The 21,182-nt window shown below is 43.8% G+C and overlaps 1 protein-coding gene across 1 annotated transcript in view; it reads left to right on the forward strand.

The window, feature by feature from the left end:
- The window catches only part of LOC138295883 (chitin synthase chs-2-like), a 442,200-nt gene that overhangs the window by 384,756 nt on the left and 36,262 nt on the right, over positions 1-21,182 (forward strand). Inside the window, exons 17-18 of the mRNA XM_069234486.1 lie at positions 1,537-1,754; positions 12,077-12,137. Coding sequence (XP_069090587.1) covers positions 1,537-1,754; positions 12,077-12,137 — 279 coding nt within the window. The remainder of the gene's footprint in view (positions 1-1,536; positions 1,755-12,076; positions 12,138-21,182) is intronic.

Consider the following 21,182-nt stretch of genomic DNA (forward strand, 5'->3'; position numbering starts at 1 on the left):
CAGGGTATATAGACATTGTAACTATATGTTTGTGTTTTATTTCATTATAGCCCAGGGGTTATACCTGCAACCAAAATCAACTATCCTAATCTGCATTTTCTTTTCAGTGGCTTTCATAAATCTTGAACACACTACATCAAGTTTATCACTTGCATGCACCTCAACCCCATAGAAACCCTACATATGTCTGATACCCCCATGCTCGGGAAACATAGGAAAACACAGGTGTGGGTCAGACCTCAGATGAGGTATGTTTATATGACAAACAGATAGAAATAAACTGCAAATGTCATGTTCAGCACATTCTCCCAGCCGGCCAATCAGGGCAACAGAATGCAGGAAGCCAGCAGTAGAAAACATAAGGTGTGTAGATGTTTAAAATATGTGGCTGCAGTAGCTCTCATTACAACCGATGGGTGATACCTGATACTAAACGAGAGACACCCTGAAAATACATTTTTCTTTAAATTGCTTTAAAATTTTCCCAAGTGCACTGCACCCAGTTTATCACTTTTGGGCACCCCTTACGCATAGCAAACCTGTAAATGTCTAATATCCCCACAGCCACAAGACTGTAGGCAACACAGATCGGGTCAAGCCTTGGCAGGGTAGTTCCTTGCTTGAAGAAGACACAAGGAAACTTCATTTTTTTGGGAACTATTGCTGAAGATTTGGCAAATGTCATGTTTAGTGTATTCTCCCACCTGGCCATTTGTGGCAAGGGGTGGTCTAGCATGCACCACTAGATTCCTTTATGCAGAATATGAATATAGATATCTTTTTACTCTCCTTATAGTACTGAATTTGACATGTCATCAAATGAGCAGTGCCCCAGAAACAGTGATTCTGCCACAATGTAGTGTTCTGTGGTTATACAACAATATTGGTCGTGCAAGCTGCACATGTCAGATGCATTTGTTACTATATCTTCTGGGTATAAAGAGGAATTTATGTGGGGTTTGCCTAACATATAGCCATGAAGGTGCTCAAAGGCACACAAAGGTACGTGTTGGAACAACCGAAACCGAAACCGATTTTTGAAGGGAACAAATCCTCTAGCACAGAACTGCACAAACTCTGCAGCAGTGAAAAGTTTTAAATACCTGGTCTTGTGCCATTTGCAATAAACCATGCATAACACTGTGGACAGATTTTCTCTGGAGCACGTAAATATCACCAATGCATTTTAGTTCCATATATGCATGACTTTATGCCGTAGTTTATGGTGAAGCCAGTGGTTGTATCAGGATGAGCCAAGCGCCTGTTTTTGTAGGTGCGGTATCTAAAGCTCAATTAACTCAGCATTTCTCATGTTAATAAATGACCTTTAGACAGAAGAAGTCGTAAAAGAGAGAAGCAATCCCTGGTCACTGCTTCCAGCTTTTTCTGTTTAATTTGCATCCATTAACTTGGAGAAATTCTGAGTTATATGTTTGAAGTTTAGATACCATGCACACAAACAGATGCTTGGCTCATCAGAATAGGGCCACTGATTTTATTTATAACTACCACAATATCTTTCTTTTTTTCTTACAGACAACATTTATTTACTTTATGATGAACCTTCTGTGGATAGGGGCAACCTTCTTCCTTCAGCTGATTGGTCCCTCAATACATATTAAGCTGCCAAAGATGTATTCAAACGGCACTCTTTCCACGACGGAACATCTGTCTGTGGAGCCCATTGGATTCATGTTCCTGCTGTCCTTCGCTACTTTGTTGCTTCTACAGTTCCTAGCACTTCTCTATCACAGGTGAGCATTTTATCTTTAATTCCCTTTAATTGAACCTTGGCCACGCAAATTCCTCTGGCCAACACAGAAAAATACGAGAGGTAGCGGAAGTGATATCACATGCCTTTTAAACTCTGGTGACATCACAAGCTGAACCATTGTAAGCATCCTTTGATACTGTTGGGGTAAGGTTTCACATTGCTTCTGCTCCCACCATCCCCCTGCACCAGGGGTAACCAGGGCAGTATATATTAACCAGAATCACTCCCCAGAACCCCTTCGTGGCTTAAAATATTATTTTCCGTTGGTTGGCTTTCTACAATCTCTTCACAAGAAACCACACCTGAGACAGGAGTCTCAGTCACGCAATAGGCTCATCTCATCTGCCGTCACATATTAGGGCTCTCTACGTTGTGGGCTTGCCTAAACACAACTCTCATCCTCTCTTTAACGCAACATGTCCAACACCCTTACTCAGGGCGTGAGTTTCTTGACTACGTGTAATACCAACCTTTATCAGGCAAAGGAGTGAAACCCATATGCTGTGGATAATAATTTGGGACATGGAAGGTGCTACACCTGCCTAGCACTTTGGCATTGTTGGTGGTCTCCTTGCCCATGCAGCCCCTGGTCTCTATTGGTTCAGATGGCAGCAGCAAAAATAGAAAGTAAAGAGATCTAAGAGGTGTGGTTAACTCCCTCCCCTTATCAATCAGCATAAAAAATGAGGCTCTTTAGTGGCTTAGGGCCACATGTATTAACATTAGGAATACCAATTTCCTAATTATGATTATCTACGAATTGCAATTAGGAAATCAGTATTTCTAATGTATGATTTTTTTTCCCAAATAGTGATTTCTAGTAGGTGGCAAATCCACCTAACTCAAGAATATTATTAAGGAGGTAGGTCGCAATTTGTGACCCATTAGGAATGTCACACTCTGTTGCTTTCCTACTCCGATTACACTTTACCAGTGATTAAACATGCAGACTGAATGTGCTTTGCAATTGACATGGAATCAACAGACCAAATTGCAAGAGGTAGTGGAAATTACATTATATATCCTTTGACCTCTGATGAAGTGACAGCGTTGAAGCCTTGTCCTTTCCCTATCCAATCATCAGCCTGCAGGAGGCTGGCCTTGTTTGTAGTGGGTACCTAAGGTACTTACACCTTATACCAGGTCCAGTTATTCCTTTATTAGTGAAATGTAGTCAGTGTCTAGAAGCCAGGCTGTCTAGAGGTAGCTGTAGGCAGAGCAGCCAAGGCTGAACTAGGAGACATGCAAAGCTCTTGCAATACCACTGTAGTCACACAGTATTTAGACACATGAAAGACAATACTTAGTGTTACAAAAATAAAGGTACTTTATTTTGGTCACACAATGCCAAAATACTTTGCAGGCTATACTCCCTTAGAAGGTAAGTAAATAACACAATATATACACTAGTAACCAGAAACAGGTAAGTACACAGTTGGAAAACACTGCAAATAGCGAAAATCACAATAGGTTGCAGTGAACCTAGGGGCACATCAACCATGTACTAAAATAGTGGAAGGCGAAAGTTGGTTTCCCACCTAGGCAAGTGTAGTGTGTAGAGTGGCGCTGGGAGGGTACGAAAACACCAAAGGTAAGTAATGTACCCCACCACAGAGCCCAGGAAAGCAGGGGTAAAACACAGCAAGTTTCCTACAACACACTGGAAGTCGTGATAGAAGATAATGCAAGAACCAGAAGGGATTGCAAGACACCAATGATGGATTCCTGGACCTGAGGACCTGTGTAAGAAGGGGACCAAGTCCAAGAAGCACTGAAGAGTCCAGGCAGAACAGGAGCCCCTGCTAACCCGGATACAGGTGCAAAAAGTGGAACCACCAGTGAGAATACAAGGCCAGTATTGTACCAAAGAAGACAGATGCAGATTCCTGGTTGGTGCAGAAGATGTCCATGCTGTCTGGTTTGCATCACTGGATTCTGCCAACAAACCTTGGCACATGCAAAGCTTGCGGTTAGCAGAAAATGGTGCTGCCTGGGACCAGGAGGGACCTGGTGGCCTCTACCCAGAAGGGGGAAACAGAGGGTGCTCTCAGCAACTCAGAGCCCTCAGAAGACCAGGCAGTGCATACAGGAGTCCCACAGCACAGGGACAAAGGAGGTGCTAATGGAGACCCAAGCAGCACAACACAAAGGATTCCCATGCCGCCGGAGAACCACTCAGGAAGCTGTGCATCGCAGGGTGGAGTGCTGGGGGCCTAAGCTGTGATGTGCACGAAGAACTTCTGGGACGGTGGCACACAAGCCTTCGCTACTGCAACTCATGCGGTGCACGGGGGTACTCTCTTGCATGGGGAGCCAAATTCTTACCTCCACCAAAGTTGGACAGCTGGACAGTGGGACTACTGGAGTCACTTTAGTCCACTACCCGTGCTGCTGGATCCACGCCTATCATCTGGAGAGGACGTCCAAGCCACCAGTCATCGCTGCAGAGGGGTGCTTGCTGACGTAGGGAAGTGACTCCGTCACTCCATGGGAGATTCCTTTGGTTCTTCTGGTGCAGGCTGAAGGCAGGCAGCCCTCAGAGGATGCATGACCTGGAAACTGTTGCAGTTGCTGGCAGGAGCTGAAGATACAATGTTGCAGAAGTCATCTTTGCTTCTTTGTTGCCGTTTTGTAAAGCTCCTGGAGCAGTCAACGATTCATTTGTTGGTAGAATATGAAATAAAGGATGCAGAGGATTCCTGCTGGAGTCTTGCTATCAAAATCTGAAGAAACACCCAGAGGGAAGGCCATAAATAGCCCTGAGATGGGGATTGGTCACCTAACCAGGTAAGCAACTATCAGGAGGGGTCTCTGACGTCACCTGCAGGCACCAGCCACTCAGATGCTCCCAGAGTGCCCCACCACCTTGGAATCCAAGATGGCAAAACCCAGGGACATTCTGGAGGAGCTCTGGGCACATCCCCTGGGGTGATGATGTACAGGGGAGGGACAGTGGTCACTCCCCTTTCCTTTGTCTAGTTTCTCTCCAGAGCAGGGACCCTAAACCGGTGTAGACTGAATTATGCAAGGAGGGCATCATCTGTGCCCTTCAAAGCATTTCCAGAGTCTCTGGGAGGATAGTCCTCACATGCCTGTAATACCTATTTCCAAAGGGAGAGGGTGTAACACCCCTCTCCTAAAGGAAATGCATTGTTCTGCCTTCCTGGGTTTGAGCTGCTCAAGCCCCAGGAAGGCAGAAGCCTGACTGTGAGGTGGCAACAGCTGGGGCTGCAGTGAAAACCTCAGAAGACTGGTCTGGCAGTACTGGAGGGCCATGGTGGAGCCCACAGTGTGCATGGGATTGTGCAACCAATACTGGAATCAGTATTGGGGTACAATTTCCAGTTGTTAGACACCTTACATGGCCACATTCGGAGTTTGTAGGAAAGTACCATCTTGCCTGGCATGTTATCCCCATATTTCACTGTATATATGTTGTTTTAGTCGATGTGTCACTGGGACCCTGCCAGGCAGGGCCCCAGTGTTCATAAGTATGTGCCCTGTATGTGTTCCCTGTGTGATGCCTAACTGTCTCACTGAGGCTCTGCTAACCAGAACCTTAGTGGTTATGCTCTCTCTGCTTTCCAAATTTGTCACTAACAGGCTAGTGACTAAATTTACCAATTCACATTGGCATACTGGTACACCCATATAATTCCCTAGTATATGGTACTGAGGTACCCAGGGTATTGGGGTTCCAGGAGATCCCTATGGGCTGCAGCATTTCTTTTGCCACCCATAGGGAGCTCTGACAATTCTTACACAGGCCTGTCAGTGCAGCCTGAGTGAAATAACACCCACGTTATTTCACAGCCATTTACCACTGCACTTAAGTAACTTATAAGTCACCTATATGTCTAACGTTCACCTGGTGAAGATTGGGTGCAAAGTTACTTAGTGTGTGGGCACCCTGGCACTAGCCTAGGTGCCCCCAAATCGTTCAGAGCAAATTCCCCGGAATTTGTGAGTGCGGGGACACCATTACACGCTTGCACTATACATAGGTCACTACCTATATATAGCGTCACAATGGTAACTCCGAACATGGCCATGTAACATGTCTAAGATCATGGAATTGTCACCCCAATGCCATTCTGGCATTCAGGGGACAATTCCATGATCCCCCGGGTCTCTAGCATAGTACCCGGGTACTGCCAAACTGCCTTTCCGGGGTCTCCACTGCAGCTGCTGCTGCTGCCAACCCCTCAGACAGGTTTCCGCCCTCCTGGGGTCCAGGCAGCCCTGGCCCAGGAAGGCAGAACAAAGGATTTCCTCTGAGAGAGGGTGTTACACCCTCTCCCTTTGGAAATAGGTGTGAAGGCTGGGGAGGAGTAGCCTCCCCCAGCCTCTGGAAATGCTTTGATGGGCACAGATGGTGCCAATCTCTGCATAAGCCAGTCTACATCGGTTCAGGGATCCCCCAGCCCTGCTCTGGCGCGAAACTGGACAAAGGAAAAGGGAGTGACCACTCCCCTCACGTGCACCTCCCAGGGGAGGTGCCCAGAGCTCCACCAGTGTGTCCCAGACCTCTGCCATCTTGGAGTTAGAGGTGCTGGGGGCACACTGGACTGCTCTGAGTGGCCAGTGCCAGCAGGTGACGTCAGAGACTCCTTCTGATAGGCTCTTACCTGTCTTGGTAGCCATTCCTTCTTTGTTGGTAGCCAAACCTCCTTTTCTGGCTATTTAGGGTCTCTGCTTTGGGGAATTCTTTAGATAACGAATGCAAGAGCTCATCAGAGTTCCCCTGCATCTCCCTCTTCACCTTCTACCTTCAGGATCCACCGCTGACTGCTCAGGACACCTGCAAAACTGCAACAAAGTAGCAAGATGACTACTAGCAACCTTGTATCGCCTCATCCTGCCGGCTTTCTCGACAGTTTCCAGGTGGTGCATGCTCTGGGGGTAGCCTGCCTCCTCCCTGCACCAGGAGAACTGAAGAAATCTCCTGTGGGTCAACGGAATCTTCCCCCTGCTAACGCAGGCACCAAAAGACTGCATCACTGGTCCTCTGTGTCCCCTCTAATCCTGACAAGCGTGGTCCCTGGAACTCAGCAACTCTGTCCAAGTGACTCCCACAGTCCAGTGAATCTTCAGTCCAAGTTTGGTGGAGGTAAGTCCTTGCCTCCCCACGCTAGACTGCATTGGTGAGTACGCGTGATTTGCAGCTGCTCCGGCTCCTGTGCACTCTTCCAGGATTTCCTTTGTGCACAGCCAAGCCTGGGTCCCCGACACTCCTTCCTGCAGTGCCCAACCCTCTGAGTTGTCCTCCGGCGTCGTGGGACTCCCTTTTGTGACTTCGCTTGGACTCTCATTCACTCTTCTTCCAAGTGTCCGTTCAGGTACTTATATGGGTGCTTCCTGCTTCTGTGAGAGCTCCCTGAGTTGCTGGACACCCCCTCTGTCTCCTCCTCCAAGTGGTGACATCCTGGTCCCTCCTGGGCCACAGCAGCACCCAAAAACCTCTACCACTAGCAAGGCTTGTCTGCAGTCTTTCTGGGTGGGAATACCTCTGCAAGCTTCATCACGACGTGGTACATACGTCTTCCAAAGGAGAGGTCCCTAGCTCTCTTCTTTCTTGCAGAACTCCAAGCTTCTTCCATCCAGTGGCAGCTTCCTTGCACCCTCAGCTGGCATTTCCTGGGCTCCTGCCCACTTGCTACACTGTCGCGACTATTGGACTTGGTCCCCTTGTCTTACAGGTACTCAGGTCCGGAAATCAGCTGATCTTGGTGATAACGTGACACTATACAGCTAGTTTCTGTCAACAATAAGTGATGACCAATAAGGCACAATCTATCACCAACTAGAGGCTGGGTTCCAGGTTCAGAGCAGTATCAGACCATTATGCAAAACTGCAGAAAGGAAAGCAGGATGTGTGATCCTGAGAACTTTGGCGCACTCACAATGAACTGGACACCAGAACAGTGACAGAGGGCAGGTGCATAGAAGAAGGAGTTGCAGTGAGGATGTTAGGGCCAGACAGTGGGAAGACCAGAAATGTATTTACCTTTCTTGGTGGTTTGTTGCCAAAGGCAGTTTATGGCTAGCTGCTCAAATGCAGAATGTGTCAAAGTCAGCCTTTTTTCATTGGTAATCTTTGAAGAGGAATGTTTTTGGCTCATTTCAAAAGAAGGATTAGTAGCTCTGTGTGCTTATGTTAATTTATCAAGTACCTCGTAGTATTAGTCCCTACGTGGATTAAGCTCATTTGTATATTAAGCTCACTAAAATCTCTTCAGAAGAAACCATACCTGAGACAGGAATCTCTGTCACACAATAGGCTCATCATCTCATCTGTTGTCACATTCCAGGGCTCTCTACGTTGTGGGCTTGCCTAAACACAACTCTCATCCTCTCTTAAACATAACATGTCCAACACCCTTACTCAGGGCGTGAGTCTCTTGGCTACATGTCATACCAGCCGTTATCAGGCAAACGAGTAAAACTCTATACTGTGGATATTAGTTGGAGACATCAAAGGTGCTACCCCGGCCTAGCACTTTATCATTGTTGGTGCTCACTGTGCCCCTGCAGCCCCTGGTCTCTATGGGTTCAGATGACAGCAGCTAAAGTAGAAAGTAGAGATCTAAGAGCCCTGGTTAACTCCCCCTATCAATCAGCATCAAATATGAGGCTGTTTAGTGGCTTAGGGCCAGATGTACCATCATTAGGAATAACAATTTCCTAATTACGATTATCTCTCAATTGCAATTAGGAAATCAATATTCCTCAGGTATGAATTTTTTCCCAAATAGCAATGCTTAGTAAGTCGCAAATCAACCTACCTCAAGGATATTAATGAGGTAGGTTGCAATTTGCGACCCATTAGGAATTGCAGCCACTACAAGGATGGTGGCCTGCTGATGTCAGCAGACCCCCATGTCTGTGGTTGCTTTTTATTTAAGCAATCTTTTTCTAAAAAAAACAATTCAGTCTATTTTCCCTAAAGGAGAACTAGATGTGTTTAAAAAGAAAAAAAATTACTTTGAAGTTTCATTTGTAAGAGTAGGCAATGGTCCATGGGGCCACTGCCTGCTCTTAAAAAATATTTTTTCAAAATTCTCAAAAGGGAAGGGGTCCTGAAGGGACCTCTTCCAATTTGCGAACGGGTTACCACAACTTGTAAAATGATGTGATGTTTTACTGTTCTGAAACTGGAATTCGGTTGCAAAAAAGTAATACATGCCATGCGATTTTGTATTTTGGAAGGGATGCCAAAACACGCCCCTTCCAAATATTGAACCGGATGCAAATAGTGATTTGGTAATAAGTTACCCGATCACAGTTTGCACTTTGTATATTTAAAAAAGCATTTTTTCAATCGCAAATGAATAGGGCCGTTTGCAACCAGAACAATGCTTTGTACATTTGGCACTTAGAGAAGGATAAGTATTAACTTTGTGATGACTTCAGATGTCAAACGTGGCATGGTGTCATGTTCGCTAATACTCCTATTTTGGCCAATTGATATTCCTGTCAAAAATAAAGTACTTTTTGATTGCCTATATGTATACGTTGCTAGTACGTGATCCTAGCTGGACAGCAGGCAAGTGATGTACAGGGGAAATGAACAATCTAAGCCAGAACCGGGGTGCAAGCAAACTATTCGGGACTAGAAATAATATATTTAGCACTGCTGCTTTTTCTTGCAAGACGAGCCCTAAGCTGCAATTATTTATTTCACATTTTCCAAGCGGGTTTAAATGATTCCTCTCTTTCGCTAACATTTTCTTCCCCTCTACATTCTCACTTCTCTAGATCACCCTCCAAGTATTCCTCTGTTGCTCTCCTCTAATAGACTGTAGTCTTGGCAACATGTTCTACCATTTTGTTAATGGGTGAGTTTCTCAAGGGGTCAGGCACCTTCCATGGCCCAAACCCAGTTACCAGTGGTACATTTTCTTAGCTTTCAATCTTGGCCATACAGATACTAACATACCTACTTCTATGAGTATTCTGATGCAAAAACAAAATTATATTTTAAATGTTGTGCCCTTAGAAACCTAGTGGCCAGATGTACAAAGCATTTTTCTGCTCGCAGAATCATTCTGTTTGCAATGGGGGAAATGCTTTTGAAAATGTACTTGTTACCAAATTGCAATTTGTGATTCGGCATTTGGAATGGGCGTGTTTTGGGTGTCCCTTCCAAATACCCAATCATATGGTATGTAGTACTGTTTTGCAACCAAATTCCAGTCATAAAACAGCACTTCACCACCATTCTAAAAGTGGTGGTAACCTTTTCGCAAATTAGAAGCTGTCCCATTGGGACCCCTTCCCCTTTGAAAACATAATATTTTTTAAGAGTAAACAGTGGTCAACAGACCACTGTCTGCTCTTGAAGAATGAAACTTAAACGTTTCATTTTATTTTTTGAAATGCATCCCATTTTCCTCTAAGGAAAACAGGCTGCATTTTCAAAGAAAAAAATTGCTTTATTTAAAAACAAACTCAGACATGGTGGTCTGCTGAACCCAGCAGGTCACCATCCCTGTTATGGATGTGATTTCTAAAGAGTTGCAAGTTGCGACTTAGCTCATTAATATTTATGAGGTAGGTTGATTTGCGACCTACTAGAAATCACTATTTGGAAATAAATAGGTTCAGCAATCAAGAATACTGATTTCCTAATTGAGATTTGGAGATAATCACAATTAAAAATATCAGTATTGCTAATGTTAGTACATCTGGTCCTTAGAGCATAGAAAAGAGCACCTCCTGCAAATACATAAAGGAAAACCAAAGTACATTTTTGCAGATTTGTCCAATATAGATAGAGAAGAAAGACCGGAAAATGGTCTTGGCATGAACCTTTTGATGGATAAATAAAAGAAAGATGTAAAATGCAACTCAATAAGGCCTACATTTAGTAAAGCTTTGCACAGGTGCTTGTGGAATGCAATGCAATATATAGCATCTGTTAGCTTACCATTTCAGTCAGTGGCGTAACAATAGCCCACGCAGACCCTGTAGAGCTCTAGGGGGCCACCCAGGTACTGCGCATGGGCCCCTGGCTTGACTGGATCCGGAGATTGGGGGCAGGGCCGGCTTTGGGACAGTGTGACCATGTGCACTGACTTTGGTGCAGGCGCTGTGTTTAATAATAACTTATGGGTTTAGAAGCACTTAACTTGTTTGTGCAACCTGCAGTTTTTAGGCAACAATAAAAATGTCAATATAACTGTTACTTCTGGCGAGAGATCCGAATTTTGTCTAGTAGCAGTTTTTACTCATCATAAAGTAGCGCAGAGGAGTAATGTGCCATGCAGCTCATAAAACTGTGAGTGAACCATGAGTGGTGCTTCAAAAAAGAAAAATAAATGTGTGTCAGAGAGGGGCTATTTATGGAGAGGGGAGAGGCACTGGTGAAAAGTGGTAGAGAGGGAATTTGTGGAGAAGGTTGCGAGGTCATGAGTGGGTTGCCAAAAAGGACTGTCGCACCAGATGCCACCAGCGCTAAAGCTGGCCCTGCGTGGGCGGTCCCGTCATGTATTTTGCAAGGGGGGGTGTCAAGTTTTGTTGTGCCACTTGTCAAAGTCATGTGTGACCAGTGATAAATTGATTGCATTTGCACAAAGTTTGGTAATTGTGGGCCTAAGAAACTTTCATCATCATACAAATAGTAATATAGGATAAATAACAATATTCCACAACAGCTGAGATATTGTTCTCAAATTGGAGATAACATTTCAGCATTTCCTTCATTTGAGTTGGTCAACTGCTTACTGTGGTAATATGAATAGGAAGTAGGATTTAACAGGCAGGTGAGGGTAGAGGAGGCACACTGTTTTGGGATACTGGAATTATGTAATTCTGCGGCTGCAGTGTTTTCCTGAAGACTGTGGATTTGCAGCATTTGCCACATAATCCATCATCTGCAGAATAAAATTCAAAAATCTGTTTCTAGCTCAAATTGATTATAAAAGTTTCGCAAATGTTAACTCGTCATCTTTCAACTGCTTATTGCTGTATAGACGTATTAAACCGGTGGTAATAAGGTGGAATATTTGCTCAGACAGTGTTAGCACGTGTAAAAATGACAAAAAAATGAAGTAATGCAATCACAAAATGTGCTAAAAAGTGCTGCATGATTTGCCTTCTCATGCCACATAATTTAGTCAACCTGGCCACATAATTTGGTCCCCCTCCACCGTAATTCCAGTGGCCCTAGATATTTAGTAAGCTGTTTTCCTTTACAAATACCAACAATGAAATTTTGTGAATCTTATTAAAAATTAAAAGCATTCGAGTGTGGACGATAACATCAACTAAATTTACTTAACAAGTCATTATGTTTTACAGAGTTTACACCTTCATCCATTTTGTGGCCTATCAAGGGACGGCTGGACAGAGAAACAATCTGGTGAGAAGAAGTCGTTAAGAAATATTATTTATTCTCATAGCTTGGTGTGGGAGTGGATCCCTATCTCGCATATTTAATAATATCTCACTAGTCTTGACTATCATGGTAATGGCTGCCGCTAAATAAGGATTGAGTGATGAAGATTATTAACAACTTTCTTACCACACAAACAGTAAAATATTGATTGTAAATTAATTTACATTTATGTGCATGAGAAAATGTTTATTGATTTTCATGCTTAGGTATATTTCTAAACAGGTGATCGTAATTTACAATGACACAAGTCTCTCTCGCCCTTGTTTATGGAGATACGGGGCAAGAATGGTGTTGGGCCAAATAAGTTTGAAAGATGAGGTATCGCTAATGAGATGTGGATGTAGAGACTGATAACGCGTCCTTCTATGTCAATTTATACACATTGGGATTCGTTTTAGGCTGATGAATCTTTTGACCCAGTGGTAAGACACCGTAAGACAAGGTAACTGATCAATATGTCAAGCAATATATCAATAATATCATCAACACATATCACCACAATATATCTCAATTTAGACATTGATTAAAACTGTCGACGCAACCATGACCTTTCAGTCATGAATAACCACACCTTATTGGAGTTTTTGTGAATTTTATTGCCTATTGATTACAATCTAATAGCCGATGTATTAGTCTCAAGACCAAAGGCAAAAGAGCATAGTCACGATATGGCAATTGTGATAAGATTTTGACAATGTGAAAATGACAAACATTAAGCCACTAATATATGATATATGCACAAATCAAATATGTATAACAGCATATACGTCTCAGTTCAGCATAGCACAATGCCAGTCATGTCTCGTCGCATCAGTCAAGGTGAACCCTAACCTAACCACTAATTAGCATCAGCATGTTGGACTTCATGCAAAAACAATTTAGAACATCGATTTGGAAAACATCTAACTAAGGTCTCTAATCAAAAATACAGCAGTTAGTACCTAGAAAGGAAAAGCCAATAGACAAATCACATGAGCAACTGTCATAATTACCCTCCTTGGAATGAGTCAGCACACAGGATCAGTCTTCGTCTTCAGGACCTCAGTTGAATCGCCGTCAGTCTATCTGGTCTAAGGGCAGGGCACACTTCCCTCATAAGGAGGAAAGTATAATGGGGCAACTAAGGGTGAGGATGGTTTTATTAAGTCTCAAGTCACCAAACAGAGTGACAGAGTTTCTGGATGCAATCAAAATCATTCCCTACCTAGTTCTCTCGAGCCTTCTGTGTCATAGGTTTTTATCCCCTTTTGGCAATACCTTCCCCCAAAATTCTATTGGACAGTCGCTTCACCCCACTATCTTTAACCTATCAAATTATAAATTAAGTAATGCACTTGTCACTTCACGATAAATTATAATATTTTGATTGGGCTTCATAATTGACGTTTTCCGTAGGTGGCACATCCGGGGTTACTTCATTCTTTGGCACACTCTTCGGGTCAAAAGTTCTCTTTTCCATGATAGAATGTCCTTGAAAGTTTCCATATTTTGTTGCAAAGCGTATAAACTTTATACTAAAGCAGCTAGCATGCGAATGAGAAAAACTAGCATTGTTGCAAAAACGAAGAAGAGAACAAATGCTGGGTCATGGCCCTTTTGCAAGTCAGCACACTGGAGAAAACAGAAAAATATGCTTTAATATGAGAGCTACACAGCTAATTCTTCGACTCACGCTAACTTAGGGCTTATGGATTCTAATAAATGCAATCTTCGTACGTGTTAACATATTCAATTAATCACAATACAAGTAATCATTTCTTACAATTGATATTAGTATATGCATACGATAATTCTCCACGTTCAAATACGTTTCAATGAATAATATTATTAATGCAGCATTGTTAAATAAAAGCATTTCACATCTAAAATAAGTAATGTTTAGATTACTCTCTCTCAAGACCAACACCCTAAAATTGTGACTGTGTGTGCCTCAGTATTGGACGGACATTTCGGGCAGTCCGACATTGCCAGATCAACCTGCTTGAAAGAGCTCCTGTGTGGGCTGTTTTGTTTTGTGGGCCCGTCATGGAGCAACAAAGCAAAAAATAAATAGAAATAAGGCTCACATGCTGGCCCTTTCAAGCTAGCTCATTGAGCAGTGTCAGATTGTCAGACTGCCCGAGAGGCTAGTCCAACTCTGGTTTGCCCTACTGTTTGGAGCAGGTAATCCTGAGACGGGATAGATAAGCAAAGTGAGCAGAATCCTGGGTAAATAATCTGTTAGAGCGAAGACATCTGTCTTTCATTCATAGAACAACATATAACAGCAGAATGAACCAGTACAGGGAAAAACAACAGCTCCCCTTCTTTTAGTGTTGTGTGTCTGAATAATAAAATTATTACTACACCTCCACCAATAGGAAACTAGGTCAGGTTAATATGTACAACATGAAGTGTGAACCTAAGAAATAACCATATCGCATTGATCTTGCTCTACAAAAAACTAATTTGTTTACAGTCCAGCGCCTTGAGCGTAGTGCAAGGGTATGGTTTTTTTCAGAGCTCACTGTGTCCTTTTGCAACAGTCCATGGGCAGGAGTTAGGCTTTCCTCTGGGTGGTGTGTACTCAAAATCCACAAAGGCTGGCTTAAGTAGCTGAATAGGTTGTGAAACAGGGCCTAATGTGATGAAGGTAATGGCTGACAGTTACCTGGAGTTTTGCACAAAACAGGTGTATTGCCATAGGCCAGTTCAAAGACAGTGGTGTCAATACATAAAAACATGGAGATGTAGTGGTGCATTCCAAACAGTTCTGGACCCAACTCAGCCACTTAAGTAGTTGTTGAAAGTGTTAGCGCGTCGGACCTTATTAAGTAAACTTACAAGGAGACGCGAATAGGATGATGGACCTTTTGACTGCGCTTTGAGTAGTTCCCACCATGTAACCCCATACCAATACAAATAAATAGCAATAACAATCACTGACATCAATAATCAATAGGAGTCAGTAATTTCCACCCACCATGACTTCGCAGCCATGAATAACCACAACTTTAAGTAAAAGTAAGAATGTTTATTTCCCTATATTAACAATGCTAATGTAACGTAGCTTAGGGCCAGATGTAGCAATATTGCAAATTGCGAGTTGCAATGCAGAACGGTGTCTCAGACACCGTCTGCGAGTCGCTATGGGGTCGCAAAGACCCACCTCATTAATATTAATGAGGTGGGTCGCAAATTGCGGCCCCATAGCGACTATGGGCACTCGCTAACATGGAGGCCTGCTGTAGTCAGCAGACCTCCATGTTCGTGACTGCTTTTGAATAAAGCATTTTTTTTTTTTTTAAGTGTAGCCTGTTTTCCTTAAAGGAAAACGAGCTGCACTTAAAAAAAAAATCCGAAACCTTTAGTTTCGGAATTTTTTCAGGGCAGGTAGTGGTCCCTTGGACCACTACCTGCCCTGAAAAAATATTTTTGGGTCCATTGGGGACCCCTTCCAATTTGCAAGTGGGTTACCATCCACTTCAAGTGGATGGTAACTGCGAATGTATGCGGTCGCAAATGGAATTGCATACCACTGCGAGTCGCAAATAGGAAGGGAACACCCCCTTCCTATTTGCGAGTCAGAAATGCATTTTGCGAGTCGGTCCCGACTCGCAAAATGCATTTCTGCATAGGAAACTCACATTTGCGACTCGCAAACGGCAATTTTTGCCGTTTGCGAGTCGCAAAACGTTTCCTACATCTGGCCCCAAGTCTCAAAATCAAATGATAAATATACAGAAACAAAACTGGCTGACAAAAGCAGTGAAAGAATCACAATCTAATCAAAAGCTTGAGCTACTACACATTATAAGGTTACAGTACAAATTAATATTAAGAATAACTGCACACACAAAATAACATACATTTAGAATTCAGCAGAGAACAGGCATCAACTGTTAATACATGTAGCGAACTTTATCAGTGAGGACCCTAACTAACATCAAATTAGAACAGCATGTTTAGGCTTCATGCAAAACAATTTAGTCACCACAAATTTGGAAAAACATCTAACTGTGGCTCAATCAAAATATCGGTTGGTACCTAGAAACAAAAGCAAATAGACATAACAATCAATAACATTGTTTTATACGTGTTCTCAATATGGTTCAGCAAGCAGTGACAGTCTTCATCAATGGGACATCAGTTCAGTCATCAAGACATCAGGATTCAGCATCAAAGTTCAGATAAGTAAAGTCTCTTCATGCAGTTCGGAAAGGATAATCGGAAAAAGTGGAGTCTCTCTTCCCATTGCAGTCAGGCTAAGTTACAGTTCCTGAAACTACTTCTCACGTCCTCATTGGTAAAAAAATTGCATGTTTATATTAAGTCCAATGAAAAAAACCCCCTAAATCTGCTAATTCTCTAGTACATGGTTCACATGTCGATGATTGGCTCCTCTTTTCCTGTTCCCCTCGTTCGGCTTGTCAGGAATCAATCATTACTGTTGCAACTTATACTCCAGTCAGTGCATCCATTGTCTTCTCCCAGGAAGGTCAGTCTTACACTTACTATGATATACAATATTTCCCAGCTAGTACAGCATCTTCTAGCAAGCAATTTCTCATGAGAACGAATTTCAGCAATGAGCACTTGGTCAGTACAGTGGAAAAATACAATTTAATTCTCTAAGCAGCCATCTTATTAGACACCAGAAAATGCAGCTTGACATGAGGCCCTGCAACTAGGCCCAGACCTGGCCTCGTTACGTTAAGGCCTATGATTAATTAAGCTAATACGTAATACATGACCCTTAATATGACATATTACTGCATTAATCAAACAGAAGCTCAACATTTCATATTAATAAGCCATCAATAAGTACACTTCATGAACATTGACAGCCACTCAGCTTGGCACAACTTCAAATGTGTGCATTAATTTTCTTGAAGTTAATAAATTTTCTATGCAGAATACATGAATATTTATTAATAAAACTCAGCGTTAACAAAAGTGAAGCTGGCAATATATAAACCAGTGGCAAAATAGCTGAAGTGTCTTGAAATGGAATTTTGAGATGCCGACCAAAGCCAAACGCTGATGGGAATAACTGAGGTATATTAAAAAGTGATTTCCTAGCTTAAGATAGTTTAAATGCGGGAAAAAGACACACATTGGATTTTAAGAAAGCAGTACCACAACTATCTTATATAGTTGGTAATTGACTCCCACAGGAAACACATTTGGGCTACTTTCCTGTGCATCCCTCAGGGCAGTTTGTTAATCACCCTGCCAAGATCCTATTACTCCAGGACATTTCTTAATACTGGGCCACCCAACAGTGGGGGAAAGGGGCAAAAGTGTTTAAAAGCTGACAGGAGGCTAGTGTAGGAGGCTGGCCCTCTATGTAGTTTGCAAAACTAGGCACACTGTGCAGAGGGTCCAGGCAACCACATGTTGGTTTACAAAGGTAAAAACTAGACCACCTAATGCTCTAATTATTATGGTAGCTTGGTTGAGCAGTTAAGCTAATCTTGGAGAAGTGCAAAGCATTGTTGTACTCACAGTAGCAATAAATAAGATCACACACTCAAAAGAATAACTTGAGACCAAACTACAAAAAATACTACACTTTTTTATATGAATTTTAAGACCAAGATCATCAAAATCGGGTAAGAACTTTTCAAGTTATGAATACGTTTTAATAAAGTTAGCTTTTTTGTGCCTCACTACGCACCATAGGAATCAATGGAGAAAATACTTTCAAAATGCATATAAAATCAGGCAGTGCGTCTACCAAAGTCTCCTTCTCCAGGTATGTCAAGGTTGTAGGTGGGCACTATGGCCCAGCAGGAGACATTCGGGCGGCTCCCGGTTTCGGAGGGAACAACTGTAGAAAGTCGTTGGAGCTGGTGCCAGGCCACTATGGGGGACCACTTGGAAACACGCTGCACAGGTGGACTTGAAGGTAAGTCTGGTGGATCCCCTTGGAATGTCAAGGATGAAAAGAGTGGGGGACCCTTAGGGCACAGCTGCATCTTCGGTACAGGGCACAGGGACACTGGGTGCTGAGCGAATCGGTGATCCAGGAGCTGTGTGCAAAGGTGCCTTTGGAATCAAGAGGTAGGTCGCTTTGAGGGCCACTTGCATGTCAGCAGGGGCACTCTGGTGGGAGGTCCAGATGATTCCTGAAGTCACTTGATAGGGCTTCCTCCTGGTCCTTTTTCAGTCCGGAATGGTCTGTCCTTCTTGGTGACTAACCTGAGGTGACCAGTACCTAGGGCTATTGCAGGGTCTGGCCACTGGAGAGTGCGGTGCCACCAAACGTGGCACACTGGCAGGGTTTTACCTCATGGTCTGATGGGCAAAGATTGGTTTGGCTGTGACATCCGGTTCCTTGGTCAGCAGCTGGTCAATGAACTGGCCTCCACCGGGTATTTGGTTCCTTGATGTTGTGGAGTGATGCCTTGACTCTGGAGGGAGCGCTTGGTGATTTTTGAAGAGTGGAGGTCCTCTTGGGATTTGTAGAGCCCATCCAGCACCAACGCAACCCCTCAGCGATGGTTCTTGGGTGCAGCAGGCAGGGTTTGGCACCTTTTCGTGGTGCAGCAAGACTTCAAGTCTTGAGCCTTGGGTCTTCTTTGTTGCTGGTCTTATTTTGTCCATGGAGTCTATTTTATTGGTCTAGGGATGCCCACAAAATACTGTATTTAGTGGGCATTTTAGGTGGTACTTAGTAGTGACCAATGGATCATCTACATTAGGGTGGCTACACCCACTAAGTGACCAATTCCTTTGGGCAGCGGTCACTCCCCTACACCTGATTGGCTATTTTCCTTTCATTCAAGAGGAAGGGAAATGAAATGGAGGGGTCACCTAGCATGCAAGACCTCAGGGGAGGTGCAAGCTAGGACTGATCACTCCTCCTGTACTTTGTCTGGTCTCCCAGCGTTGCTCCGACAAAAGTTGGGGTTTGTAATGGTGGCATCCATCTAATGCTTGCAGAAGGCTTGGGTTTCGAGTTTCAAGAAGGGTAAGCCCTTTGAAGCTAGCAGGGCAGTGCACATACCATGAGGGTGGGGGTGTTAACACCTCTACCCAGGAAGGACTTTGTTCTGGGTTGAAGAGGGCAGAATCTCTCACCCCACAGACTCAGAATCTTGTCTGGTGCTGGCAGGCTGGTTGTGACCGGCCATCAGCCATGACGGAGTGGTTAGGTTTTGCAGGAGGCACCTCTAAGTTGTCCCCTGGGTACATTTTGTGATAAATCCAATACTGGTACCATTTTGGATTTATCATTCGGAGTTGTTTGATGCCAAACAACCCAGGGTTCAGAGTAGCCATCATGTAGCTGTGAAACATGTACTGACCAGTGTCCAGCACATGTATTAAAATGGCTGCCCTGTTTATTTACTATGTCCCAGGTTTGGCAAGGGCACAGTAGGGGCATATTGCTCATGTATCTTTGCCCACACATACATTATAGTGCACCCTGCCTTAGTGCTGAAATGCCTGTCAGATGGGTAACTTACCTATGCATGCAGTGTGTAGTGGACAGGGCACACATGCTCTATGCCATGTTGAATTTGTCTTTTAAGAATGCATCAGAACAGTCAGCCTGCAATGGCAGTGCTGGGTGCTTCTGGATGTATGGTCCTAGAGGGTGGAACAATCTGTGCTACATCCCTCAGGAGCCTACCTTTAGTATCCCATTTCCTGGGTAGGTACCATTTACGAGGGACTTATAGTGGCAGCTAAAGGTGTTGCAAATTGTGCCAATGCATCACAACAGTTTTAAGGAAAGAGATCTGGCCGAGGGAGCCTGGTTAGCATGGGCCCGGGGCACTAACAACTTTGAGACCACATCAAATACCATGCAAAACGTGGGGGCTAACCATGTCAAAAGAGGCCTTTTATCACAGCTAGACATTCTGGGATCAGCAGGCATTGATAATGCAGACAGTCTGCTGAGAATGGCCATCTCACACTAAAGAGATTCACAGTGACAGGTAGGCCACCAAAGGCTAACTAATGTACTGGCCTTTCTCAGGAATGCTCCCTTCACCCCCTTCCTGATGACTGACAGGCAATAATAGAGAAAGAATAGAAGAGTCCACCTATGAACGTGTACCCTCAAGGTGCTCCCACCCAGTTCTTAATGTGTCACATGATATCAGTAGATCACTCGACATTGATGGAATGAGTGTCAATTGACAAATATTCTTTATAGTCCTAGATCAACATGACTCTTGCATAAATAAGGTCTAATCTATCCTGGACTAATTGTACACCAGGCCCTGCAGGAGCTTCCCCTGGAGGAATGAAGGTTTATCTTGCATCCTGTGACTTAATAGCTAATGGAGGGGCAGAGCAATCCACTCCAACATTTTTTGTCGGCTTCTGCTGCCTTTCCATACTAGTTCTCACTTTTGGGCTGTCCCTTCCACTTGACTACAAAGGCTGGGCACCTCTGCACAGTCTCCTCCTGCAGCAGTATCTTTTTCTCCCTTCACTTAGCAGACCAGGCAGACAAGGGTGCACACGCAGTCCAACAGCTTCTCCAGCAGCATCTTGCAGCCTATTTAGGTGATGTCTCCTCATCTATGAGAGAATGTCTGTCAGCAACACTGGCCCTGGATTCTCTGAATCCCCCTGGCACTTTGCAGAGTGTAACCTTGCCAGTCATCAAGAAATCTAGAACTAACTGGGGACATTCCATTCCTACTTTTATAATCATGTTGCCGAGAGGGAGTGTTTATTTAGTTAACAGGGCCATGCAGTTGTTCCAAACGGATTCTCTCTTTAGTGTATCGCTCCCCTACAGAGCAGTCTATTGTTTCAGGTAATGGTTTTCGTAACAGGTAGTGATGATGGGTGCCTCAAGCTGGAGCACCCAAAACACAAGCACCATCACACATGAAGAGCTTGCACTGGAAGCAATCAGCCTTTGGGGGAGAAAAAGGTGCTGGATAATTACCAGAGCACACCAAAGGAGACCTCTTCTCCATCATCCATTAAGCCAAATGGTGGTGCTCAGGAAGAGACAATTAGCAGGTTTCTGCCACAAAAACACCACTGCTGCACAAC

This window comes from Pleurodeles waltl, chromosome 5 (assembly GCF_031143425.1).
Source record: "Pleurodeles waltl isolate 20211129_DDA chromosome 5, aPleWal1.hap1.20221129, whole genome shotgun sequence".
Taxonomy (NCBI): domain Eukaryota; kingdom Metazoa; phylum Chordata; class Amphibia; order Caudata; family Salamandridae; genus Pleurodeles; species Pleurodeles waltl.